General features: G+C 29.4%; 2 protein-coding genes and 1 long non-coding RNA gene across 5 annotated transcripts in view; 1 reads left to right on the forward strand and 2 right to left on the reverse strand.

Annotated features, from left to right (window-relative positions):
- The window catches only part of LOC106686505 (uncharacterized), a 33866-nt gene extending 20845 nt beyond the window's left edge, over positions 1 to 13021 (reverse strand). The window contains exons 1-4 of one of the 3 annotated variants that reach the window (XM_067050655.1): positions 12763 to 13016; positions 10924 to 10957; positions 10179 to 10356; positions 1 to 2405 (exon numbers count right to left, since the gene is read on the reverse strand). In XM_067050655.1, the coding sequence (XP_066906756.1) occupies positions 1101 to 2405; positions 10179 to 10286 (1413 nt within the window). In that variant the 5' untranslated portion in view covers positions 10287 to 10356; positions 10924 to 10957; positions 12763 to 13016 and the 3' untranslated portion in view covers positions 1 to 1100. Of the gene's footprint in view, positions 2406 to 10178; positions 10357 to 10923; positions 10958 to 11513; positions 11637 to 12762 lie in introns of all 3 variants that reach the window. The other 2 variants (XM_024360475.2, XM_014429851.3) reach the window with 2 other exon arrangements.
- On the forward strand, positions 12603 to 16428 carry LOC136796579 (uncharacterized). Its single transcript, XR_010844312.1, has 2 exons — positions 12603 to 12644; positions 15749 to 16428. It is a non-coding gene; the product is annotated as an uncharacterized lncRNA (long non-coding RNA).
- A 1203-nt stretch (positions 16429 to 17631) lies between these two features.
- The window catches only part of LOC106686504 (probable cytochrome P450 6a13), a 21625-nt gene continuing 16249 nt past the window's right edge, over positions 17632 to 23007 (reverse strand). Inside the window, exons 4-6 of the mRNA XM_014429849.3 lie at positions 21955 to 22179; positions 19052 to 19297; positions 17632 to 17866 (exon numbers count right to left, since the gene is read on the reverse strand). Coding sequence (XP_014285335.1) covers positions 17703 to 17866; positions 19052 to 19297; positions 21955 to 22179 — 635 coding nt within the window. The 3' untranslated portion in view covers positions 17632 to 17702. The remainder of the gene's footprint in view (positions 17867 to 19051; positions 19298 to 21954; positions 22180 to 23007) is intronic.

Consider the following 23007-nt stretch of genomic DNA (forward strand, 5'->3'; position numbering starts at 1 on the left):
TTTTTTTTTTTTTTTTTTATGATTTCTATTTTACAAACTAACACTGTCTTTAAACAAAGCATTTGGTCCTCAAATAGTTTTCAACACATCTCATTCCGGCGATCCAAAACAAAGAGTCACTTTAACTTTTTGGATGATTCTAGATGTCTTCCTTTTCTAGGCGTCCCACTGAGGGTGACAAAGGATGTTCAGGACACTCCTGCATCCAGGATACGTCTTACCTTTCCCACATATAAACATCACGTGATGTCTAACCGAGAGCTTGGTCTAGATGATCCATGTATATCCATAGCACAACAGTTTTGAGTTTTTTCTTATGATTTTCTTTATGAATTTTAATCTTTAACACTTATTTTTCAACTTATATTTTTTCTTGAATATAATTGGTTAGCATTATTTTTGGTTTAACAAAACAAATGAACAATATTGAAATGATACATAAAATAAAAACATATTAAAAACCATTTATACATAAAAATAACTATTTACTCAAAAAGTGGATATTACAATGGATTAGACAAATGCACATAAATCTCATTGAAGTTTAAAGAGGTCCAAACTTCTGATATTGAGATATTTCCCTTAACTTATTATAACTAAGTTTATAAAGGAATATTTGTTCTCTATACCACAGTTTAGAGTAAATTAAGATGAGAAATGTAATGCAGTAATAAGTCCTTTACAGTCAGAATACATCTAATATACATTTTATATACTTAAATTGTAGATAATTAGATAATGTATTGTTTGGTATAAATTAAATGGCCATAGTGAAGTTATATTCAGTACATATAAAAAAAAATTAATAGAAAAACTTAATAAAAAAAAGGACCTCTTGTTTTCAAATTTTTCAATAGTCGCAAAAACATGAAACATTTTTTCAAGGTTGAATATAAGCAAGTTTAATGAACATAAAAACACTTCAAAAACTATAAGAATAAATTTAAGTTGTAAATAAACTATAGAAATTTAAATTTAAGTAAACCATAGAAATAAATTGAAGTTGGTGTAACAGAAAACAAAGATAAGTAATATAAAAAAGTTGTAACTTCAAAGTAACCTTTATTTTACAAGTGATTCTCACTATTAATACTCCAACTTTACATTCTAATATTATGGAGTGAAAGCTTCCATGTATAAGAGAAACGTGATTTGATAATTTTAAATTTCAAATAAGGCAATAATATTGCTTGAAGTTTATCAAACGAACAGAAATCAATCCCACAACCAGCACTTCTTTTAACAACAAAAGGAACAAAATCACCATGACCAATCAATCTTACATTTGATTGGTTTCGTCTTATATTATTAATTGAAGCCATTTCATCAGTTACTACCCAAACCAAAACTTGCAAGGAATTTTTTAACACGGATACCCCACTTAAAATTCTTTTGTTGATCAAGGGATGTAAATGTTGAGGGATTCTTTTATATATTGGGATTATAAGAAGTGATTTTAAGTTGGTGCACTTTGCTAGGACGATTTGAAATTCTTTGGAAATTTCAAAGTTGATGAGTTCTAACTCAGATAAATTGGGTAGTTTAGATATTGTTTCTAATAAAATTGTTGTTAGGTTCTCATTACGACACATCTCGAGCCTCAACCTAGTCAAATTTACAAGTTCTGGTAAGACATTTTCAAAGAAATTAGTCGACAATGAATGGCATTCTCCCAGTGTTAGTGATACTAATGTAGAGGGTAGAATATGTTCGATACAAGATAAGTTGATTACTCTTGTCATAGCTAACACTTTGAGATTGAGCCCTATTTTATCAGTCGTGTCGGAACTCGACTCATTAAAAGTTACTGTTCTTGATACATAATTCTCCAATTTCAATGTTAGAAGGTCTTTCATATTTTTGAGAGGAGTAAGATCCAGAAAATCATCATCAAGAATATTTAAAAAATCCTTTTCTGTAGTTATTTTATAAGCAGATAGTGATTTAAGTTGTGGTAGTCCTTTAGTTAACAAGAAAACTGCAGATGGGGGACATTCCTCTATAGTTATATCAGTTAGGGTGGTGACTTCATTTAATGTTTGGTAAATACTGGACCACTTATTCGGCAAGACTAAAATATTAATTATTTCTTGATAACCTAACCTCTCATTGCCATTCTTCTTACTATCAGCACCTCTCTCTGTCTTATTGAAGCTCACTCCCCTCAAATCTAATAATTCAGTCCCATTCTTCTTGAGAGTTTGTACCATCATACTAATGTCATGTACTATACAGTTATTTAAACATATTTTCTTCCAAAAAATACTGTCAGATCCAACCAGGTTCCACACTTTGCACACTTGTGCTGCTGATCGAAGTTCCTTTCTTGATAGGTACCGAAATACGTTGATGAGGATGATATAAGCTTTATCAGCATCGTCAATGAAGTTAGGACCAAGCTCATCCTACAAGAATTAGTAATTCCACATTTTATCAATAATATATAATTTCCTTATATACTACTATATCACAACTTGTTCTATTTTTTGACCTGACAGAGGTGTGCCTACTAAATTTTTCCAACACAAAAGGTGCCCCTTGACCTATTCCTTTCACTTTAATTTCAATTATAGTTAATTCCAAAATCATTTCAGTTTTGGGTAATAGTATTACATTATTTTATTATAATTCTTTATTTATGTCATAAATAAAAAGTAAGATTTTGAATGATCAATAGATATATGTACCTAAGATAATTTAAGATAGATTTTAATATAATTAAATTGAAAAAGTGGAACATGTATGATTCTGTTAGTTCCAAATTCTATACTAAGAAATCAATTACACTCCTTCTTTTATTATGAATAATTCCCATATTATGAATGTTTCCCATTATTCATAATAAAAACGGGATGAAATTCGCATGTTGAGTTTATTAAAACTTCAAGTAGGTAAGTGTATATTTTTAATTTATTTATTTTTAGATTTCATGGGCATGAAAGAAATAGATTTTATTAAGAGAAAAAAATTAAGAAATTATAAGATGCTCTTTTCTGGGCTTTAGGTTTTTCAAGTTCTATGAGAGCTCCAAAATATGCTTACCTTGACTCATGATTTTAATAAAACCATAATAGCATAAAGTGTTTTGAAAGGGATTTGCCATAAAGAGTGGAAATATATTTCACAAAGAGTGTCTATGGAAGGGAATCCCCATTCTCCAACAACCAAAACTTGACAGAACCCTTAAAGTTATACAGAACCCTGTCTACGAATAAAACCATCTCTAAAAAAATATAAATAAGAATCTTTTTTACACAATTACCCTCTCAATATGTACCTAACCTTCAGCTAGACCTAAGGAGACCAACAAAATTATTTAACAACGAGCTATAGCAAATTTTTAATTGTGATGGAATACTCAGAGGTACATTATTTTCAGGTTATAGAATATGAATAACTATAAAACTTCTTTCTACACATACATTGATTTGGTCTAGCAAAAGTTTGTTAAAAATTGAAAAAAAATATATGGTAAATAAATATACTTAATTGAACAAACAATAACAAGAATAAACAAAAATAAATAAAATATACTTCATTGAATCAATCATTAAATTTGAAATGTCATTATTCCAAATATTGCAGCAAATTATATGAGTTCATCCCAAAAATAAGGTCTCCTATCTTGTTATATTAAATATTAAATTTTGTTTATTTTATATTGTATTTAAATTATTTTAAATATCCATTTCAGATGATACATTTTTGAGAAACAGTTTCCTGCTATCTAGCGAAAGCATTGAACCTCATCTTCATGTCATAATCTGTGTTAAATTGCCTTCTGGCACAACGTTTTCTCAATTTACGGAACACATGAGTTTAGAGAAGATATGTGATAATTCTTAATGTTTATTGTGATTGCGGCAGGTATTAAGTACATTTAAATTTAAAAAAGCAAGGTCTGTGGGTAAAGTTATGGTGTTTTGTGGAAACTGATATGACATGATAATAGAAAAACTCTGTCTCAGCATCTTCAATAATATATTAATTTAAGTAGTGATTGTGTAGAAAAATAGACTGATATTTTAAAAGAGTAAGAGACTTTACATTTGTGATTACCCTTGTTGCTTGAATTCAGTACTTTAAATATTGTGAGAGAAATTTAAATGTTTGCCAACTTTTTCAACCCATTTGAATAGGCCAAACTTTTTCAGCATAGAAGAATCATTCTTCATCAGTATTTTATAAATTTTTGATAGCATTTGGTATCATATAAAAAATAAAACAAATATTTTTTTCTTTGTAGATTCTAAACAGTAGCAAGACAAATAAATTGTGATTCATATAAGCCAAATTATCCATGTCTACTTAATGTATTTCAAAATTTGCTACTTCTATTATAAATAGATGAAATATTAATGTATTAGTTTTTCTTCTGAGAGAATCAATGATCAATGAATGTCAGACTTTCTCTCACTTGTCAACATCTTAAGTTCTCTTTAGAAAATGTCCGATAATTTTTATAATTGTTTTTAATAAAAATCGGATACAATTCTTGCATCACACAATTTTCAATTAGAATTAAATCCTTACTAATTTCAGAACAGATATTTCTATATTATTCACGTGACAATGTTTTTCCATACTAATTTTCCGAATGATACTTTTAGTTGACAAATTGACTCACTCAAATTTTAATAGTTTTTAGAAAAATAATTTTAATATTTCTGATTGCAAAGATATAAAATTTTTATTTTGCAATAGTACGTAGAAATACAAAAATATGATAGTTTATAAAAATTTCCATTCTTCACTAAATCATTTCTTCGATGCTGAATTGTTAAAGAATCAATACTGAAAATACTAAGAATGATTTTATAGAGTAATACTGTCAACTGAAAGGCTCATGTACAGGTTAAGTGAAATTAAAAAACTAATTCTTTCATAACTATGGTGACATGAAAACAAATGAAAACACACTGCCCATATGCCCTCCAAATTACAGTAAAACTCAAGTGTTAGAACAGACCTTTTATTTTTGTGTTTTATTTCATCATTCTCCATTACTTTCTACGATTTCTATGTTAAACATTATTTTTCCATAAATTTTGGCTTCCAAATGATATGAAATACGTCTATCTATATTACTATTTTTATTCCAGACAATATGTTTTAAACCAGGAAAAAGCATTTTTTCCATTATCTCCTCAAGTTAACTATCAAATCCTTTCATAGTTTATATTTATCTTTTTTTCATTAATAATAAAAATTTGAAATGGTTATTAATTATAAGAAACTTTACAGTAAGCTATTTTAAAAATTCGGCATTTAAGGCCTCTAAAACTATTTTAATGAGGAGAAGATCTATCTGATATAAATGAACAGTTAGTTGCACATTGATATACTAATTTTAATGAAAACTGTAAGAACTGTTTTCAAGAAAATTGAAAAAAAGTGAAAATCGAATATATAAAGTGGCATTTCCCATCAGTTGATTCTATCAAAAACATTGCTTTGATATTTTAAGCATATACCTGCTTTAAATGACTTTTCGTTTTTTGAGTTCGGCTGTTCACATACACACAGAATATTTTCCAAGACCTGTTTCGACTCAGGGGACCTTAAAACAAAAACTCAAATTTGAAATTTTTCGCAATCGCAATACTTCCAACAGTTGACAAAAAAGATCAAATAACATTTGTGTCCATAATTATAAATTTTGTATAAATATTAATAACATCCATTGATAAGAGCCTGAACTGACAGATGAAAGTAGTACAGGTGTAGTGCATAAAGTGGCGGATCTGATAAGAAAAGATTTTGGCAGGCTGTTGTATATAAATGTGAAGATAGAGATGGATATTGCGGGAACGAACAGAAAATTCGGAATTAAGGGGAAAAGAGATGGATAATGGCAAAATCAGATGATTCCAAAGTATTTTATAGTTGAAAGGAATTTTATGGGATTATTATGAACAATTAGAGTTAGAATATGAAGAATAGTTTTAAAGAGGTGATTGCAACCTATTTAGACTGCCTCAGTGTTCTCTGTATTCAATTTTTTTATATTCTTTAATGACTAATTTGAGTCAAATCAAGTTTTTTCGAGACTATTAATAGGTTAGATGATGGGAAGGACATGTAAATTTGGAAATCGTCCACATACATGCAGTATTGGGATCAGGGGTGAAAGTTCACTAAGGTCGATATTTAAAGAGAAGACTTTAGTCATGTTTCATCAAAATCATTAGGACCATTTTGGGGCTATAATCAATTTGTCTTGGCATGATGCCCAATATGGTACACAGACTTCAAAACCCTAAAAAACAAAAACCATTGCAATCTGTCTACACTTCAAGAGATAATTGAGGCACATAAACAAATCCCAATGGCCGGAAATATATTTTGTGTAATCAAATACCTCTTGAAAACTACACATAAAAAAATTGACCCAATTACTATACTTTCATTATCGAGTAGTGGTAAGAAAATACAAATAATACTTTACATAGATGTTAATCACTGATAATTTATTTTATTCTTCATAATGTTCAAAGAGAGATAATAGATAGTCAACAGTATTAAGTGTACCTAGATTATAGATTATCCGAAAGAAAAGTTTATATTTAAATCATAATATACAAGCCCACACTTTGGCCTAAACATAAGAGCCTTCCTTAGGATCTGGTATATCTAGCAGTTGACCTCTGTCATAGAAACTTCCGTTTCAAATTACATGAAATTATAACATATAACATTTAATCAAAGTTTAAAACATGCAGTTGAAATATATTTTTTTTTAACCAAAATTCAGGGTACCTAACATAACCTTGGTCATCAAATTAGTTATAATAGAACATGAAATATAATATACATCATGCCATATTAATAACACAGAATCAATAAATAATAAGATGTTAGTAAGAAGTAAACAAAAATTTAAATTATATTATAATTTAATTAATATTTTTACGTCTAAATTTTTATATCAATAAAATATCTATATTTGAATCAATACTGGAAAAGACATAACTAAATTTCAATTAATTGTCCTGATAAATTAAATATATGGTTTTCTGATATTTCTATATTTTTAAAGTTTTCTAAATTAACAATTAACTTATCTTTGTCTTAGTTCTGATATTGCAATCTAACGTTTTCTACTAACTAAATAATGTTGCATTTGTTGATAGGCATTATTAGATTAGTTTTACTGAGTACTTTATTTTTTATTTCATAAAAATTACTAAACTAAAATAAGTTTATAATATAACATGAGTACATTCTACTAAAAGAATAGGGTGCTCCTTAAATTAATTGCAAGATGGTTCTCATAGTTGCCCTAGTTGAGAATTAACATCTGCCAGTGATGAGAGCAATGCAGGTTAACAGTCTCTTGGCATGTCAGATGTCACAGCTGTTGCTCCACCTTTTTCGATCCATCAGTCTTGTTTGACTCATTGAAGAGCCCAAATCATTGGCTGGGCATACAATCCCCTTGTGGGCTTTTAGCATTTTTTTTTTTTTATATATCAAATTATGATCCATAGTCAAAGGATTAATTAAATAACATTTTTATAAAAAATAAATAAATAAGAAGGTGCAGGTTCAGATATATTACGAAAGATATTAAATATGAATATAAAAAAAATTCACCAGAAGAGATTAAAGTTAATATGCTCCCTCCCCTGAAAACAAAATAAAGTTAATAATAAGGCCTAACAAGTCCCGAGGTTTGATGCTGATATTACCAATAACGCTTACATATCTCCCTCCACCAAACACCAAAGTTAGATACCGATACCATAAACAAGGCTTGCATGGTTAAAAATGGTTTAATGTTGATATCACTAACAATCCATGTACCCCTCCCTCCACTGAACCTAGAGATTCGATGCACATATCTTCAACAAGGCTTGCATAGTTCCCTCCACCAAGCATTGAGGTTTAATGTTGATATCACCAGCAATTCATGTACACCTCCCTCCACTAAACCTAGAGGTTTGATGCACATTTTCCTAACAATGCATGCACACCTCTCTCCAACGAACCTTAAAGTTTGATACCAATATCACCAACAAGGCAGGCACAACTTCTATCACATCACACCTCAAGATTTGAACAATAATCCACACCTCTTTCCAGCAAATCTAATAGGTTTTAACTGATCACAATAAAGATGCAAACCTCCTTCTACCAAACTCTTTAAAAAATTAAAAATACAAGATCCGACTTTCAATTTACAACTTGTCTTCAACTTAATATTTACTGGTAAATTGATAGCTGATTCTCTGTTTAGTGATTTGTTCATTAATCTAAAAGCAACTTAAGACATTCATTTCATTTCTTGTTCTCATGTCATTAATGTAAATATATTCACCAAGCACAAGTAATTTGTTTCAGTGTTAGTCAACATGTACTTAATTATTATAGTATAGGTTATAGTTATAATCTGTCTAAATAAAAAATTTGATTGCGGAATGGCAGCTTTGAAAGCCTTTGATTTCCTTTCATTTCTCTAACAGTTAGTGCAGGGTTCTTGAGATGAGTAATTCAATCAGATTTCTTAAGTACAGTTGTACAGTATTTCAAATTGCAAGATAAAATACATTTTTTGTATCCTATATTTTAGGGGAAAAATATAAAGTATAAAAATGTTTTGTATTTTATGTAGTACTGCATCGTGTATTTAAAATGTGTAAACATCCTAGCTCAAAAACTATAAGTAATATGAATCTGAAATTACATATCTAAGGGAGGCATATGCTTAAGATATTACAGCAACTTTTCCAATTGAACCAAATGACCAGAAGTGCCAATCTAAATGATCAATTTTCACATTTTTAGGATTTTCTCCAAAATAGTTCAAATGATTCTGATTAAACTTGATATATTATTATTATATATAGGCAAATGGTCTTGAATATCAGCTAGGTCTTATCCTCATTAAAATAGTTGTTGTTGTTGGTTGGGGCTTTTGGGCGTAAAACCTTAAGGTCATCAACGCCCACACTTTATAATTCTATTTCAAGATTTGAAATAATTTAATTGCTAAATAAATTTAAAATAGTTTGACAGAGCTTAAATACCAAATTTCCAATATGGCTTCCTCTACAGTGCCTTTAGAACTAATCAATCATTTGCCTTTTGGAATAAACAACCATACTACATTTTAATTAATCAACCATCTCAGTATTAGTAAAGAAAAAAAAAATATATATATATATACACATACATATTACATTAGGTTGAAAAAACAATTTCAGAAATAAGATTAATAATATAGATGTATTAAATTTCATTTGAATGCCAGAGATTTTTGAAAAAATAATATTTAACATATAAAGTCATAGAAGGCAATGGAGAAAGACCAAAATTGCATAAATAAAAGGTCTGTTCTAACACAAGTTCAGTTAGACTGGCACATGTGCAGTACATTTCCTGTTCTGCCAGTCTGATAAATGTTTTCATGTCACATTCATTTATTATTTATTAAATAGTTTTTTTTTTTTAATTCCACCTAACCAATATCTGAGCCTTTCTGCTGACAGGTTGACTAATAAAATCAATCTTATTATTTCCATTAGTATCGATGCTATAACAATTAAGCATTGAACAAATGGTAATTTTAGTAAAAGGTAAATTTTAGTAAACTGTTATATTTCAACCATATTTAGCAAAAGAAACATGTCAACTTTTGCGACAAGAAATATTATTAAAATTAATTTTCTGTTAAACTGTTGTAATCAGAGTTAGTCAGTCTGCAAACTGAAAGGCTTATTTGGAAAATTATAAAAGGAAAATATTGCCACAGTAAATACTGCAGAAATATCTGCACTGAAATGAGTGAGAATTAATTTCAAATCAAAGCAGGAAAGTATTTGAAATACTTTACTATAATTTATACTTCAAATATTTTTCTTTTAAAATGCTTGGAAGTAATTTGTACTAGAAATAAATTCTTAAAAAAATGTTTTGAGTAATAAGTTTTGTCCAACTCTTAGCTGCTTGCTCAATGATTCAACCCTCTTAGCTAAATAAGTTTCTGACTTTCTTAAGCCTCCTTTGAGGTAAAAACTTGGAATTTTCACAGTTGGACCTGATCAATTTGCACAAATTACATAATGATAGAAACAACTGGTTTTATGAAATTAACAGAAAATACAACTAAGGAGACTAATAAAACTAGTGATATACATAAAAATCATATATACATATAAAATTATATATATAGGTACCTTTAAGACCCCACTAGTTAAACTTGATTCATCAGGTTGAGTTTCATGACTTTCTCCAACCGACATTTTAAGATTTTTCAATGAGCACTCCAGTTCACGAGAGGACATTAAGAAATATAACCCTGCTTGTAGGTTTTGTATCGAGATGTACAGGGGATCACTTATAGTGGTAATAAAACTGTAAATAGAATTGTGTGTATCAAAGATAGTTACTCAACAAGAAAATCATCAAGTACTGATATATCATACCAAATTTTATCATAGTTAACAATGTAATGTGAGCAGTTCTCAGACAAATACATAAAAATGAATATTTTACTTATTACATCTTTGTACCAGGTTAATTCCATAAACCTAGTTAAAGATTTTGATAAAAAAAAAGTTTAAATGTAGATTTTGAAATACGATTTAATGTTTTCAATTAAGAACATAATAATATAGGTCCCAGTTATATTTATAAGTAATAGAAAGAAGTTTTCAAGAAAAACATTTTTTTTTCATCTTCTTTTTATTTTACCAATACAATAAATGTTATATTTTATAATCTTAAATCAGATCTATCACCAATACTTCATTAATAAAAGGAAAATGAAGGGTTACATCATAACAAATCAATCATAAAAAAATATTTTTGACACCCAGCATTTCAGATTTTGATTAAATTCAAAACGGTTATTGTTCGATATAACTAAATCAAACAAAACCAGTATGATCTATCTTTAAAAATTTAGATTTAACATCCTACCTATTAGTTCTTCCTCAGAAAACTTGTTATCCAACTGAAAATAAATTATATTATTTTTAGTCACTTACCAATTTAGATGTCTTTCATTTTGTTTTTTAGTGTCTATCAATATGACAAGAATAATTATAAAAATTAACAAAACTAATGTCTATTTGGGGCTAGGAAAAAAATCTTGAACTGTTATTTATGCAATTGTTTTTGACAAAATGCAGAGCTTTAAGATAAATGGAATATCTCCAAAAGGAAAAATGATAGTCATGATTTTTCTTGTTTAAGAGAAATAATCTATGGAATAAAACAGCAAAAATAATGTTTTTTTTTTAATTTTTAGTTTCATTACTATTAATCAAATATTGTAATCAAGTTACAGCCCACTTTCAATTGTCCGATTAAGCAGAAATATGGCATAAATTCAAATTTTCCTGATAATATTATGGTGCCATTTAGATAGCCTGAAGATGGATCAGCTTTGTAGGAGGCAGCTGATATTGAGTGATCTTGGAACTTTTTTTTTTTTTTTAACTGCTAATGGTTACTTAGGGAGTATTAGCCAATACTTATGGTCTTAGGGAGTATAAGCCAATACTTACAGTAAGAAGCACCGATCCCCATTCCTCTAAGGGCACTGATGCAAGCCCCCATCCAATAAATTTTATTTCCATTATAAATTATACTATATTAGAGTGCTACCAATGGGTAGTTTCTCTACATGCCTGTAACACTCCAATTTAACTTAGATCAGATTTACTAAATGTATTATAATGTACAGTTGTAAATAGCAATAAATAAATATTAAAAAAAAAAATTATATTATAAAAAATGGATTCATATATTTTGTTCTCAGTTGATGTAAAAGAGGAGTTAGTGGTTTTACTTGTTACCTGGTCTCAAAATACAAATAACGAGTATACAGAGATCAGATTATTTGTTAAATTTTTATAACAATTAAAATAATGACTGAAATACGTTTGCTAACCAATCTACTTGATAGAACTCAATAGAAAGACACCGTATTTATCTCTTTGTATATTCATCATGTTCTTGAAAATATAAAAGTATACATAATTATATAAGTATACAGAAGAAAACATAAAAATATACATATTTTTATGTTACCTTAATATTAGAAAAAGATCCTGTTTGAGATGCTACAAGGGGGAAAGGTATTTGTAACTTGAGAAAAAAAATTTTGGAAAATTAAGAACCTAGTACAAAATGCAAAAAGTTCTAGTAAAACCTTTTACTTACTACACTCTAAGTGTTACTAAAATGTAAAACTATTACCAATACCTCTAAACTCAAGAAATATGTTTGAATAGAAAAAAGAATAATTGTTATGTATCAAAATTCACAAAAGATCAATGAACCAATAGCAATATCTTATTTTCTTTAATTTTTTTTGTACATGTACCATTTATGTAAATAAAGTTTAAACTCATAAGAGTAGGGAAAATTAAAAACATAATATCAAGTTAAATAAAAATGTAATTTTAAGTTCTGTAATTAGGAAAATCGAAATATATTGTTCAACAGTGGGAAAAATTAAAATACGCCGTTAAATAATTGGGAAAATTAAAATATATCGATAAATAGTTGAGTAAATCAAAATATACCGTTGAATAGTTAGAAAATTTAAGATTTTGTCCCTCCCCCCTCTCCATCAAATCAAACGCCACTTATTGGCCTTATCAAACGGCCCTGACACCTATATGAAACAAGCAGTAAGTATAAAATTACTTTAAATTCATTATCATGACAAATTATTTTAACAGGTTTAATATATGTTTCTTTCATAATCATAATTATAGCTGAATGTCTAGTATAATTAAGCATATTTACCGTCCAAAAATAGTATTCTGAAATGAGTTTAACTAGTTTCAAGCTAAGCTTACAACTGAGAGCAGTAAAATTGAAGGAGAAACAGCTTGGCGAACTTGTGACGTCGCGGAGCAACTCGCCACTGTAAATCACAGAAATTCAAACAGTGTTGCCAAATGTCAGCTCATGAACTTTTCCACCGCACTACCTCATAAATTTCAATCCGAACATTTAAATCCAGAGTATAGAAAAAAAAATTATTTTCTAGGTTTAATTATATAAAATTAGACATTTTTGACAAACTTAACAAAAAGAGGATTTTATATATGAATTACAGAACTGACCTCTTTAAGGAATTTTAAGTATAAATAACCTCTTTTAATAATGTTTTCCCACATTTTGTTATATTTTGAAGTAGGTTGATGAAAATTTCTTAACTTTTCGGGTTTTGAAACTATTGAGAGGAATGATATCACTCTTATTCCCCTCCTTACAATACAATACGTCCCTACGAGTTTATGAACAAGAGGGACAAAAGCTGAAAAAATTCATACCCACTGAACGAAATTTATTTAGGAGTGAACAACAAACTTCATAGTCTTTGGATCAACAGCAGCAAGCAGTACGATCCAAAATATTGCCATTTAGATTTGTCAAAATTAATACGTAATTCCAGTGAAAATCCATACACTGATTGTGAGTGTCAAAAGTTTTTAAAATATAAAATAGGCTTATAGGTTTATTAATTTTGGGGGGGGGGGGAGGATGGTCGTTTCCAACTTGATGATTTAGAACACTACGCGTTAACTAAAAACAAAAATGACTTTGTTTTGAATGAGGATAAGTGTAAATGTAAAATTTTAATACAAGTAATAAAAATAAAAGGAAGATGGTTCAGGTGCGGTCAAAGAAAAACTCAAACAGTGACTAAGCTATTTATATTAAGCCAAGGAGACCTCTGTGAAGTTGGCCCCCATCCTGTATACCTCTGTGAAGTTGGCCCCCATACTGTATTTAGTTCAAAATGTGCACCAGCACATTTTGAACTAAATACAGTACTTAAGGAGCTTCAGAACAAAATAAGTTTTGTCTAATTTTTGCGCAAATTCATTTTTCACAATTGTGAATTATTTTTTATCAATAAATCTAAATGTCTAATGTTTTTTCGGTTCGTATTACTTCTTATCACTGATTCATAAGCTATGAAGTTTGTTCACCATAAAATTAATTTTGTTCAGTGGTTATGAATTTTTCTCAAATTAAAATGAATTTTTTAAATCTAGCTTTTTATAAAGGTCTATCACAGACAAGCTGTGATTGGGAGAGGTTGGTAAACCCTTCTACGTCCCATTATTATTTTTATTATTATATTATTAATTATTTTTATGTCTTTAAAAAAAATGAATAAAAGTAATAAAAGAAACGTTAAGGATAAAAACATGAAAAAAAATTTTTTAAAACGTTTTAATTACAATAATTGAAATTGGAGTGAAAACTGTTGTAAATAGTTCAACTTTTAATAATTAAATTGAAAATCTTATCACTTATAATATTATGAATCTATTTGGAAAAGGGAAAGTTTTTGTGGTATCTTAGGAACATGTTTAAACATTTCTGAAAGTCAAAATTGTATGTTTCTTCTCTTTCGAGCAAACCTATCTAAAACTTTCTCTACAAAATCAATATTCTTGGTTTCCATAATTTCCTTGAGAACATTACGAATCTACATTTGAAACCGGTATTCACTCACCAAGTTTTCACACGTTCTTAACGTTAGACAAAACTCGGTTTGTTACTTACAATTGATAGGACAATAGGCATATATTAATTAACTTCTTTTTTTTTTTTACTTCTCAAACTGCAAAACGTAGAGGAATTCCTTGGCTGTATTGATGACGCCTATAATGGATACTGAAACTGATGGACTCACTGGATACTGAAACTGAATGTTCCTACTTCGGATGATAAGGTGAAAAGCAGCGAAAGACAATATTAAAAGGAGAACGACCGATAGCAAAGTCATTATCGCCATCTTAAATTCAATAAGCCAGATTTCTTAAAAGTAATACCGTTTAAACATAAAGCTGTTAAAGAAAATTTTACATAATTTGTAAACGCACTAGGACTTCTCACATGTAATGTTTGCTTGTTAGAATAAAATTCTTATTGACAAATTAAGACATGCAAATAAAAAACAAAATATCTTCCATTGGAATTTAATAAACAATAGTTTTGTCCTTAAGTATGAAAATGAGATTATAGTTAATTTGAAATGATAATAACTTTTAATAATCAAATCATCCTTGCACCCAGCAATACTACCTTCGAAAAATTGGAGTCTAATGTATGGATGATTTATGATTGAGAAAACAATTTATAATGATTAAAATACCTCCTTTGGTTAGCTTTGAATAGTAGGTGGGAAACCCCATCCTTATGGTGTCCTAAACTCTAAAAATAAATCAATGAGTCAGTTGCTTGTTGCATCTTTATTATTCTTCACAAACAATACTACTATGAAGTCATGTACAAGCCAACCATATGTTCTTATTTACAGAGCCATATTTAAACAAGCAGTGGCCCTCCATATTAGAGAATTTATTTCTAATTAGAATCAGTTTATGAACAGAGAAAGAAACAACATACTAGTTAATAACATTATTTTACTCAATATTTCAAAAGTAACAAACACTTTAAAAAAAGTTTTAAACATTTAAAAGAAATAAACTACAGTATTTGGAGGGACCTATAGATTCAGGAGGACTGTTTAGATTACACTGCTTACCTATATTACCAATATGGTGGAAATGTGATGATGCTGTTGAAATATTTAGAATGACTAGATAGAAATAAATTTCTTTTAAAATAAATTGAACACAGACTTTAAAAACTTTTACAATCATTCCTTAGAATGGAGCCCTGCTCCAGTAAAAGAAAGCAGCATAGCTCAGCAAGTATACATATATTATATATACTGTATTCCTTTTTAATTATTTATCTGTTTTAGGGGTTAAGGAAGAAAAAAAACATAAAAAAGACCCTAAGTGGGGGACCCCCCCTTCAGGCTATTGTCCTTAGGAGGCAGTGAGTAATAAAATACATAGTGGATCAGAACTCCTTCCTACACATATTATTCCTTATGGACTTACGCCTCATTTCCATAGGTCTAACAATCCTCTTCCCGACTGCAGGCTTGTTCCCTACAGAGCAAACTTTCCTTACTGCAAGGACTTACAGCTGATTCCCGTAGATTCATCTTGTCCATTCATCTCCTAACCAGCAACCAAGCCTGTATGAACATGTATTGTCAAGGCCTTCTGGTATCGAGAAGAGAACCTCACATCTTCAATTGGAGGTAGAACCATCTAATCTAACTCAGCCACCTCGACATTACCACTGAACATTGAAAAACTAATAAATTTATACTTATTTTGAAAAAAAATAATTAGCTGCTAATATAAAAATACGAATGAACTTTTGTTTCCAAGACCAGTCTTATAACTTAGTGAATGCGCCTTCATCATAATGCGATGGAAGAGGACCACTGAAGCTCTTCAAATAGTAACAGCTTCAAGCAGGCTATGTTATTTCATTACTTCCATGTATAAATTTATATATGTTTATGTGAAATTGAAGATATCAAATAAGTGTACATATATTTTTACAAATATACTGAGAGAACCTTCACATCTATTTTCATAGGCCTTTTGACATCAATATCTGCTAGTAGCAGTAAAACACACAGGTTTAGCAAGGCTCAATGAAGCACATTCTCCTCTTCAGCAAATTTTATAGTAGACGTAACAGTGCACTATAATATTAGAAATCTCTAATTCCAACAAGATAAGGTTTTAAACAGACATTTTTTTTTTTTTTTTTTTAATTTAATGTTGTGTGAATACATAAATTACATTGACAAAATTTAAAAAATGAAGTTTTAAAACCTTGTTTTATTAAAATTAGAGGTTTTTCAAGTTTAATATAAAATTGAGGAAGTGGAGAATGTGAGTTTTGCAGTAAGACCCTCCATTTTCTTTTAACCTTCTTTAATGCCAAACCCAAAGGACTGATATACCTTAGTTAGAAATGATGATGATCAGATACTAGTTCATTTGGTTACCTACTCTCTGATCACTATTAACATTAGAGGCTGTCCTATGTATGTATACCTGTAATTAGCGAACACTAAGTATTGAGACCTTCTAAGATCTGTTATCCAACTTAATATACCTTCATTCTTATCTTCAGTGATATTCTTTATACAATCTTTCTTTCCTTAGTCTTTCATTCTTTCATATTCCTTTCAATTAAAAAAAAAAAGATGGAATCACTTGGTGCTTGGTCACAACAAACGTTATTAGCTGATTTCCTGTTCCCACTGATATTTTAAGAGAATCAGGGGGTCAGCTGCAGCCTCACAAAACAGATATTAATGGGTCAGGGTGAGAATGGTTAAGTTAAAAATATATAAATAATGATACAGAACTTGGACAAAATGTTGTAGGAAAAAGGTATATTGTAAATATCATGATTTTCTGTTTGTTAAGTGCTATTATAATTTTATTTGGACTTTAACCAGTGATCCAAATGTGTAGAATCACACCGTCCAGAACTACCATTTTTGTAATTTCTATAGATATAATAAAAAAGGAAACATACCATGTTGTACCAAGGCAAATCAAAATCTGGGGCAGTGCTTCCTCAAATCTAAACAAAATTAAGATTTAACCACCTTTTTTAAAATTAAATTTATTTCTAACATAACTAGTGTATTATTATTGTATTATTTTCAATCTATTACCCAGAATAAATGAACCATACACATGCAGGGCACATTAAATGAAAAAAATATTACTGATATTAAAATATTTGTAGGTCTTTTTTTTAAACAAGTAAAGAATCATATTATATATTTTATATTTACATATTTTTATAAAGATAAATATTATTCTAAAAAATAATCATGTTCTCCTCGACAAGTTGAGCCAAATACCTCCAGTAGGGTTCAAAAAGAATGCTCTATCGAAAGTGAATGGTGTTTTAGTTTTTTCGTTGACAGTGAATTTATATTCAAGTAGCATTTTTATTACTGCCAGCTTTATTTCTAGTTTCGCAAATCTTTGAGCTGAAAAAAAAAATTAGAAAATTGTAATTCACTTTAAAATTCTCATATCTCAAGAAAAAAGTCACTAATGCAATGACTAAGTCAACTAAACTCTCTTATTAACTGAATGCTTACATTTAATCAAACCCATTTATATTATAAACCAATATGTTCCAATTTACAAATACTTCTGATATTTGTATCAATACCAAAGAATCAATACATTTGAAGAGGTATAGAGTTTAAAGTATTTAGGTTCTAAGGTAAATGAGAAAAAAATGAAACTGAAGAGGAAATAAAAGCAAGATTAAAGGCGGGGTTATTTTTCAATTTCGAAATTGCTTAAATTCAGAAATTTAGAAGTTACAATTGACAAAGTTATTATCCTTCCTACTGTTTTTTACGGATAGGAAACATGGCCTCTTACACTAAGGGAAGAAAAGCACCTTAGGGCTTTAGAAAATAAAGTATTATGTAAAATATTCGGGCCAAAAAAGGATGAGTTAACTAGACAATTTAGAAGGCTACACAATGTAGAACTGAGAGAATCATATTTGGTAAATATAATTCAGTTCATAGCATTGAGGTGAATAAGATGGGCATGCAAGGTTGTAGGGCTTAGTAACAAAGGGATCCCTAAAATGTTAATAAATGCTAAATGTCCAAGTGGTTAACCAAAGCATAGGAGGGAGGAATGCATCAATACTAATCTGAGAGATATGGGTTTGGAGGAACGGGTAGTAAAGGGATCAAACCTTTTGGCTCACTAAACTTTTTTAATAAATGGATTTCTAAAGCATTTACTGTATGATAAATGTCAATAATTTGAAAGTAAATTTAAATAAAAGTTGAATATTGCTTCCTTCAGGGATTTATTTCAATTATGTCTAGTAATATTAAACAATGTCAAAACACTGCATGAAGACGGGGATGTAATCAGTGATGAATAAACATTTATATATCTTTTCTTCTGTTCTAGAATTGATAGCCTAGTCAGAGTTTGACCACATAAGAGTTTAATCTAGTTTATTAGTATATATTTTGCTATAATGTATGTTTCTGAAGGTATAATTGTTAATTCAATAAGACGATTCAGTTTCCATAGAAATATAAATGGCTCAAATATTATACATTTTGAATTATCACATTTTAAAATAATTACTTAAAAAATACATAAATAAATAAAAATCAAATAGGTTCTCTTACCAATACAAATCCTTGGACCATCACCAAACGGAAGGTAGGCCCCTTTTACAATCTTAGAATCTTCGGCAAATCTGTCAGGATTGAACTTCTCTGGATCCGGGAAGTGTTTGGGGTCATGTTGTAGACTGTATATGGGAACAGTAACGGTAGATCCTGCGGGAAGAAGTAAAGAAGAACCAGGGATCTGGTAGGGGCTCCTTGAGACTCGGAAAGTTGAAGGTATTGGAGGGAACAGTCTTAAAGTTTCTGAAAATATAACAAAATTTATTCAGGATTTACTTTTTATATATAAAATGATAGCAAATCATTTATTTTCACTTTATAAGTAATATACACACCTACATAATATATAATTTCATTACTTGTTAGTACCTTATAATCATTCATTTAATATTATTCTTTGCTAGATAAATTTAATTGTACTTTTTTTTTTTTCTCTAACCTCCTATTTTTATTTATTTAATAATACAATTATATACCTGTCTACAAATTCGTTTAATTCTCCTTATTTTATTTTTTTTTTTCCTACCTCCTACATTATTTATTTATTAAAACATTTACAATTATATATACAACTTATCATCTAAGAAACAATACATAATGCAATTTACAATTTTTCTTGCTTTGCCTTACGGCATTATAAGATGTAATCTACTTGGTCCGCTGTAGGCGGTTCTTACATTAATTGACTTAATAGTTAGGGGCTAACAAGGAATGGGGAGGGACCATTCCGGCTGGTGTAAAATTTGCTTGCATGTTTAATTGTACTTTTTTTTTTTTCTGACCTCCTAGAAAATTATTAAAATCAATAAATATATACAAACAGAAGGAAAAGTATATATACAGAAAATAGATATCTTGGATTGCCAGTGTGGCATTATAAGATAAGCTGCCGGGTCCGCTGAAGGCGGTGTCGTCAATGATGGCATGAGTCTGCCGTGAGCGTACTAGGAATAGGGAGGAGCTATTCTGGCTGGCGTTGATTTAATTGTACTAGATTCATTTCCACCTATATAATTGTTAGTGAATTTAACAATTGATAATTTGTACTTCATTTATCATTTCTTTAAAAACAGATTTAAGATTTAAAGATGGAAGACCAAATGGAGTATTTTCACCATATTTTATGGTTTTATTTCCATAAGGTGAAAAATGCAAATAAAGGTTTGGAGAAGTTGTATAATCAATTTATATCAGTTTTGAGATTCTATCCAGACCATGCAGAGTACATTTGTGCACTCTAGTAACAACTCTAGGAACCCATTTTAGCAGTCCACTGTTACCCCAGATGGAAGAGTACCGAATCTCTGAACCACTGAAGTTGTAACAGCTTCAGTGATTATATCCAGAGCATGGATATATAATTATGTAAAATTGTAAATACCATATCATATATTGTAAATATATAAGTGTCAATTTTATTGATAACATCAATTCACAGAGATATTTTGGGCAGACCCAAATAAATATCATAGTTGAACATCTCTAAACTTCATGGTTCGCTGTGAGTATGCTGAGTGTAATGAGGAAATGTATGTAACTAAAGGAGGGAGAGGGGTTAGTTACCAAAACCCACTACACTTACCTTCCTATCTTGATATTTCTGTTCATACCTCCTCGTACAATGAGGAGCTATTAAACTACCTAAAGTATGACAAAATGTTAACCACCAGCCAAGGTCTTTGACTTGATTTATATTGGTTATGTATAAAAATTATTTTATTTATAAAAGAAAAAAATATTAATCTTGTATTTTAGTCCATAAATTACAATTTTTTTTTTTGTGATCTGCAAGAAATGTAATTTTGAAAGGTGGATCAAGTTCACACACTACTATAAAATTAATGATTATGGATTTTGAGATTGACCATAAAAATACAAAAGCTCATAAATTTTTCATGATAATCACAAAACCAATCAGCCATTAATTATGACTGTAGTTTAATGTCCACTGGAAAATAATAATATTGGAATATTTGAGGAGAGTTTGGTTGCAAGAGTTGAACTATGGCTAAGCAATAGAAATACAATACAAAAAAAAAATTAAAGATGAAATGAATTACAAGGAATAGAATAAATTTGATGAGTGATAATGATTATTTATGGGTTGATAGGTGCAATGCTCATGAATGTTTATTTTGGTTCAAAAAAGATGGGAAATGGAGTAAGGTGTATAGAATAAGTTGATCAAAAGAAAAAAACAATTGAACCTGATCTAGACTCATGCAGAAATCTTGAAGGTTATAAATGTTCAGAGATGAATACAGAATTAAATTGTAAGAACTGATTGACACTGAACTGCACAGCAAGTTAATACAGGGAATATGCATAAAAACAATTAAGCCACTGAAGGGCGAGATATGCTGTGCTATAAAAGCGAACTTGGCTAAAGGTGGGTACCGAGGAGATAAATTAGTTGTATATTGACCCAGTAGTGGAGAGAAGGCAGCAAAAAGGCTGTGAAAACCCAGAAGGGTGTGTCAAATCGATGTTTTATAATATATTAAGTTTCTGAAAACAGAACAATGTATTTTCAAGACCCAAGACTATGTTCTGAAATGGTACTTACTACTAGGGTTGAGATACTAAGTGAATACATCTTGAATAAGACCGGTAAAGTGTGCCAAAACATAGGCATAAGTTACATCGATGGCTTTAAATAGGACTTCACTTCTGTGAGTTTTATTTTGAGTGTCCCCCCCCTTTCAACTCGACTATTTTCCAAGATGAACAACTATTCCAAAAACAATATCTCAGTTTTAATTGATATTTGAAATTACACTAAATCAATACTTACAAGAATGAATATGAATCATTGAAGCCAGTATATTTGGACTTTTTAGTTTATCTTTTCTCTTTTACAATGACAAACTTTCCCCACTTTTGATCATAAAACAACTTACCTGATAATACTTGATCTAGATACTTCATCTCCTTAACGGCCTCATAGGTTAAAACTCCTGCGTGCTTTTTCAGAACTTCTACTATTTCTTGTAGGAGCCTTTCTTGTATTTCTTGGTGAGCAGCAAGTTCATATAACATGAAGCTCATTGTACCAGCTGCAGTATCGTAGCCTGCAAGGAGGAATACAAAGGCATTGGCACCCATCAGCTCCAAATCGAATTTCACTGAAAAAAGTATTCACTGTATTATTTTCTCATTAATTAGCTCTGCAACGTGGAAGTAAAACTCCAACTGCCCTTAGTAAATTGATAGTGAAGATAGTTTAAAAAAATAAGTTCCTATGCAAAATTAATTATAATTATAAATATGACAATATATAATTATGTGGATATATTTAAACTAAAAGTAATGTATTCCTGAAGATGGGAAATGTTGAAGAAAAATGAATGAAAAATAAAGACAATAATAGAAGAAAAATTAATTACACAAGTATTAATATATTACAAATCTAAGGCATGCTTAATACAACTTTCACTTACTACCCTGCTTTGAGAAGAAATTAGTCCAAGAACATTTCAAAATAGTTATTTCTTTAATATTCAAGATGACAATAACTTTTTGGTTATTAGCAAGGCTGTTCACACAATCACGCAGATATACATATAGCCACAGAGACAGAATGACACACATACACCTTTTTGGTTATTTGGCCTTAAAATGTGTAACTGGAAGGTGAAAATTACGAAAATAAAAAATCTGTTTCTGTTGCTATGAAAATTTGTATTCAAGATTTTCTTGAGGTATGAAAATTGATTCCTAAACAACTAGCCACTAGGTGAATATTATTAGGCAATATTTTAAAAATTATTGATAAAAGTTGGCTGCATTGCAATTAATGTAATTGTAATAAATTAAATTGTAGGTATTCAAAATTATTTTTCTATCCAACCCCTTCCGTCTCCCCCTCAATGAGAAGGGGCTCCTTCTAGGATTTTGTCTCAATACCTCTAGCCACTTGATCCTTTGAGTATGAGGTGTTAATGCCATATATA

The sequence above is a fragment of the Halyomorpha halys genome, unplaced genomic scaffold, assembly GCF_000696795.3.
Source record: "Halyomorpha halys isolate HHAL.00 unplaced genomic scaffold, Hhal_1.1 Scaffold832.1, whole genome shotgun sequence".
Taxonomy (NCBI): Eukaryota; Metazoa; Arthropoda; class Insecta; order Hemiptera; family Pentatomidae; genus Halyomorpha; species Halyomorpha halys.